Source organism: Photinus pyralis, unplaced genomic scaffold (assembly GCF_008802855.1).
Source record: "Photinus pyralis isolate 1611_PpyrPB1 unplaced genomic scaffold, Ppyr1.3 Ppyr1.4_LG8, whole genome shotgun sequence".
NCBI lineage: Eukaryota > Metazoa > Arthropoda > Insecta > Coleoptera > Lampyridae > Photinus > Photinus pyralis.
In genome coordinates, this window is record NW_022170819.1 from 20,887,362 (window position 1) to 20,892,098 (window position 4,737).

General features: G+C 36.5%; 1 protein-coding gene across 1 annotated transcript; it reads left to right on the plus strand.

Annotated features, from left to right (window-relative positions):
- Positions 1-614: 614 nt before the first annotated feature.
- LOC116179005 (protein charybde-like) lies at positions 615-1,740 on the plus strand. Its single transcript, XM_031498695.1, has 3 exons — positions 615-773; positions 974-1,334; positions 1,394-1,740. Exons 1-3 carry the CDS (start codon positions 728-730, stop codon positions 1,476-1,478), a joined length of 492 nt encoding a protein of 163 aa, XP_031354555.1. The 5' UTR covers positions 615-727; the 3' UTR covers positions 1,479-1,740.
- The last annotated feature ends 2,997 nt before the right edge of the window (positions 1,741-4,737 follow it).

Below are 4,737 nucleotides of genomic sequence, written 5' to 3' on the forward strand. Positions count from 1 at the left end.
AGATTTGTTTTAATTTAATCAAACTAATTATACACGTGTAGTGTATCAAATAACAGCTCGCACACACACACAAAAAAAATGTAATAGGTACGTTTAATCAGATAAATAATCCAAAATCTAGGTCAAGTAAGACCGTTGAACTCCCGTCGAAAAGGTTAAACAATTATTGAATTGAAGGTACCTATCGGTAATTAGACAAATTCGAACTTAATTTTCTGGTCGTTTTGATATTGGGGGGGAAAATAAGGATGATGCAAGATCGCTCATTATGTGGAATTCAAGGTCAGGTGAACGTGGACAGATCGCATTGAGGCAAGTCCACCAAGTTTTAATTAGTCGGGACTGACCTTGGCAATCGGTAAAATCGCGAACGGGCCGAATTTTGTATTAGAGGAAGAGCGGACAAAGAGGGCCCCGTACGAAAATAACCCAATTACGGTTAATGTAATAAGAAAACGGGGCATTACGAAAAGGACGAACAAAGGATCATTATACAGATTATAGGAGTTTTCGATGTGTGAGTTTGGAGGCACGTACGCCATCCGAGCGGTTACGAAGAGGATCCTCGGCTTGGTACGTTGGTGGTGGGGACCTCGTTCCCTATAAAACCGGCGTTTGCGAGCAGCTGATATCAGTTGTTTGTGGAAGTTTGAGTTAGTTGTTGCGCTAAGATCCGAAGTGAGTCTTTGTTCTTTGTGTCGTACGCGTATTAGTTAAATTCGTCAGAATGGAAATTCTAGCAGTGACCAACGTAGACTATAACACTCAAAAAGGTAAATAGTCTTGCAATTCGCAAATTTGTTGAAAATTGCGAGGAGGCTTAGTGTGTCAAATGATCAGCTGATTTCTAACCGGCCGGCTTTCTAGCGGTGTGCAGTTAGCGCGACCTCCTTTGACCTCCCGAGCCGACTTAGCAACAGCCGGTTTCACTTATTATAAGCTTTTTTCTAATAGCCGCTTTCTTCATTTACAGATTGGGACTACGAGCCAAATCCCACTTCCGAGGAGGGCGATTGCGAAGCTGCCGTAAGTGCACTTTCAAAACGCCTTGAAACCGAACTTCGTGCAGCTAAACGCACTCACCTGTCTTGCGGTGAGGTACTGTTACCTTGTGGTCTCCTGCAGGTGATATCTCGTGACATACTGTCATTGGCAGACTCTGAACCTTGCGGTCTCCGAGGGTGTACCCTGTATTTAAATTTCGCCGGCGAACAGGACTGTAGAAGACTGAGCACGATCAAGTGCGATCCATACACAGCTTCCACGTTTGAATTGTACCTGACCCTCAAACAGACTTCGAGTAGCTGGAACAACTTCCTGCCGCAATTCTTGAAGTAAGTCTACTTTTCCCTTAAAATCGTACTCCCCACTAACGCACGTTTTCTAATTACAGAAAAATTACGCGTGGCGGCACCGTAATGATCAGCACCGAATACGATTTAGTCAAAAAGAAATTGTACCGCTCCTACATTGAGTAAACCCAAACTGTTTGTAGAAGTAATCTACTGAAGACTGAGCATAATCGCATCACCACATCTATTCACCCATCAGTAGATCACTTCGCCCGTCATCAAAATTCTCTTCTTCATTTCTCCCATTAGACTAAGTTTTATATTACAAAGAAACATGTGAAAAGCAAAGCGTGATAGTATTTATAGATTATAATCGTACTTTCTTAGTTAGGTGTCTTTTAGCAATACAAAGTATATGTATTTTTCCCATTTTGAATTCGACGTCGATCGAAAGAAGCGTGGAGTTTTATTCCGTGATCAGTTACAAAGTGATATAAAAATTCTGGTTTCATTTGATTGTCGAAATTTGTATATGTTGTGATATTAGTTGCGATGCGACCACTTACTGTATTCGAATTGGCCACTGAAACTTGTTTTGTGTAAAAAGTCGAGAATTTGTTTGATCGAAACAAAGGCCGACTTTTATTTTTATTTGAGCAGTATTCTTCAGTCGCCACTTCGTGTATCAAAGATCATTTTAGATCTCTACGAATGTTTTGTAATGTAGTATATATCCATTGTGTTATGTCATTCAAATTTATGAATATCTTGTGAGGCTGTCAGTTTTAAGTTTAATGTTTTTTTTTCAAATTTTTGTACAATAGCTGTAGTGCAAAATATTGTTCTCAAGCGCTCCTGTGTGATAGTACAGTTCACTGTACATTTCTCGAGCTTTTTGTAATAAATTATTAAATGTTAAAAAGTATACATAAAAAGGTATAAAGTGATATAAAAATAAAATATATTACGTTATTCCCGTCTTTTATTGATTTCCCATGTTTGGACCAATTTTAAACAATTTCCTGTATTGAATTTCATACAGTTCACCAAATACTCCATTGAAGAGAAATGAAGATTTTGTTCCCGATCAAAAGGATTTATTCTCAATCCTGATAGTAAGCAGTTTCTGCACAAAGGAAATTGGTATAAAGAACACTGTTGGCTATTCACCCCTGAAACATAATAATGCCCTCATTGTTAAAAAACTATGATACCTATTAATAAATACTCAAATCTTATAAGATAATGAAATAATCCCCTGACCTGCTATTTCATAAAAAGTTCACATTCGAAGAAATATTAGTAGGACAGCATAAGTTCGCGAACGTACCTGAAAGTAACAAAAAGTTTACGGATTTAACAAAATTTCTCAAATATAAATGAGCCAAAAAATCTATAGAGCGGGCTAGAGAAATAATAATTTGCCGTGTCCCGCGCAAATACCACCCGCTGTATACAAATTCGTTTTTCTTGGAAAATAAGGTTCGCATAATTTGGTAGCATAACGTTTAATTGATTTAATAAATAAAAAAAGCACATATTCAAAAGCTTTCCAGGCGTTTATTTATCGCCTAAGAAAACGTGTGCCAACTTTATTGACTTTCGGTTCGGTGGTTTGACAGGAAATGAGTGTACAGACAGGCGGACTGGCGATCAATGAGATCCAGGGGTCCAACACGCAGTCTATCATAAAAGTGGGACTGTAAAAATGATGTACGAGTATCACTTATGCACTCTTAACAGCCTGGGTTAAAACGCGGAAACACAATAAACGTTACTCATTAAAAACACGTCTTTAATTAATATCGCCACTTAAAAGAAGTTGAAGTTTTCTACAGGGCCGTTCCTACCCATAGGGCGATGCGTGAAAATCACAAAGGCGCCGAAGCAAAGGGCGGCTAAAAGTTATAAGGCTTTATAAATGTTAAACAATTGTATGATAATACACTGTGTCTAAGATAAGGATGTCTCATCATGGGGATGTCTGAAACCATAGACGATACGACGATCGTCAAATTAGAGAAAATATGCGTAATTAAAGAGTTATTATTATGCTTTAAAGAAAACCGGAAAATTCCGACTACTTCCCAAGATATGTCAGAAAAACCGAAATTTGCCGATATCGTTTTTATTTTATTCTGAAAAGAAACACTTTCTCTATTGCCACTTTCTGAGCTCAACAAAACATCGTTATGGAATTTTCAATACAACTTTCGGAGAAATCATCAACAACTTTATTTTTTTTATATGGTCCGTAAAAAGTAGCATTTCTTATTACGAATACAACGATGTACGGTACAGTTGGAAACAGGATGGCGCACCCCCGCACGTCGCCCTAATAGTGCGAGAATACCTATCGGGCATATTTTTCATTTTCCCAGAAATTGCCCGATAGGTATTCTCGCACGTTATGCCATTGTGGGCGAGTGCATCATCCTGTTGAAACCAAGGTTGAAACCAAAACATCCAACTTTTTGTTTATTATTAGTTAACTTGATTATTCTATAAATAATGTTGGATACAGAGGCGGTTGTTTTTATTTTTTCACGCAGGCGGACAAGTGTCTAGGAGCGGCCCTAATTTTCTATCTCTTCTTTTGTTAAAATTTTAAATAAACACTTCAAGTTCAAAATCCGCGGTTTCAGTCGTTTTTTTTCGAAGACTAAAAGACAAAATCAGTCGTTCTTTGGTGAGCCATCGAATACCTTTGCAGTTGAAAATGAAGAATATTCATAGCAGTCGAATAACCAAATACTGCAACTCTTTGATATAGCTAGCTCGTTCGTTTTTTGATCATATAAAATTTTGAAAACATTTTGAGGCAAACTCGATCTTGAAAACCCGAGTGAAAACCTACAGTCTTTTTTTTGAGTTATGAGCAAAATTTGCATTTTTCATTCTCTGGGTAGAAGCATATATAGCTAACTTCTTTTTTATTAAGGTGGTGTTTACATTGAAAAAGTGGAAATTTGTTTCCACAATAACTTCCTTTTGGGTATACTGTTTTGGTTGAAATAACATTCATTCAAATATATAATGTTCCGATATTTGCATGAAACAAAAATTATTTAGCTAATTCCTGCACTTTCGCCAAAAACTCCCATATAAAATATATATCTTTCATTTTTATCACACACTGATAAAAAATTGTTGTCAAATTTCACTTCATTCACAAGCTTAAACCTTTAGCAACCATCGGTCGTTAACAGAAGTCTATTTTTTTACCTCGAAACAAAGATATTGCATTTTTTGCATAATCTGCCGTTTTCAAAATAAATATACAGAGCCAGGTAAAAAAGTTATCGAACTTAATCTCATTTTTTTAATGGATTCAATTCAAAAGAAGTTTTCAAAGAATTAAAAAAATTCGAAAATTGTGTGAAACCTTTTTTAATCTTTCAACATGTTTTTATCTTGTATGGATTTTTTAAAAATCTTTTTTAAT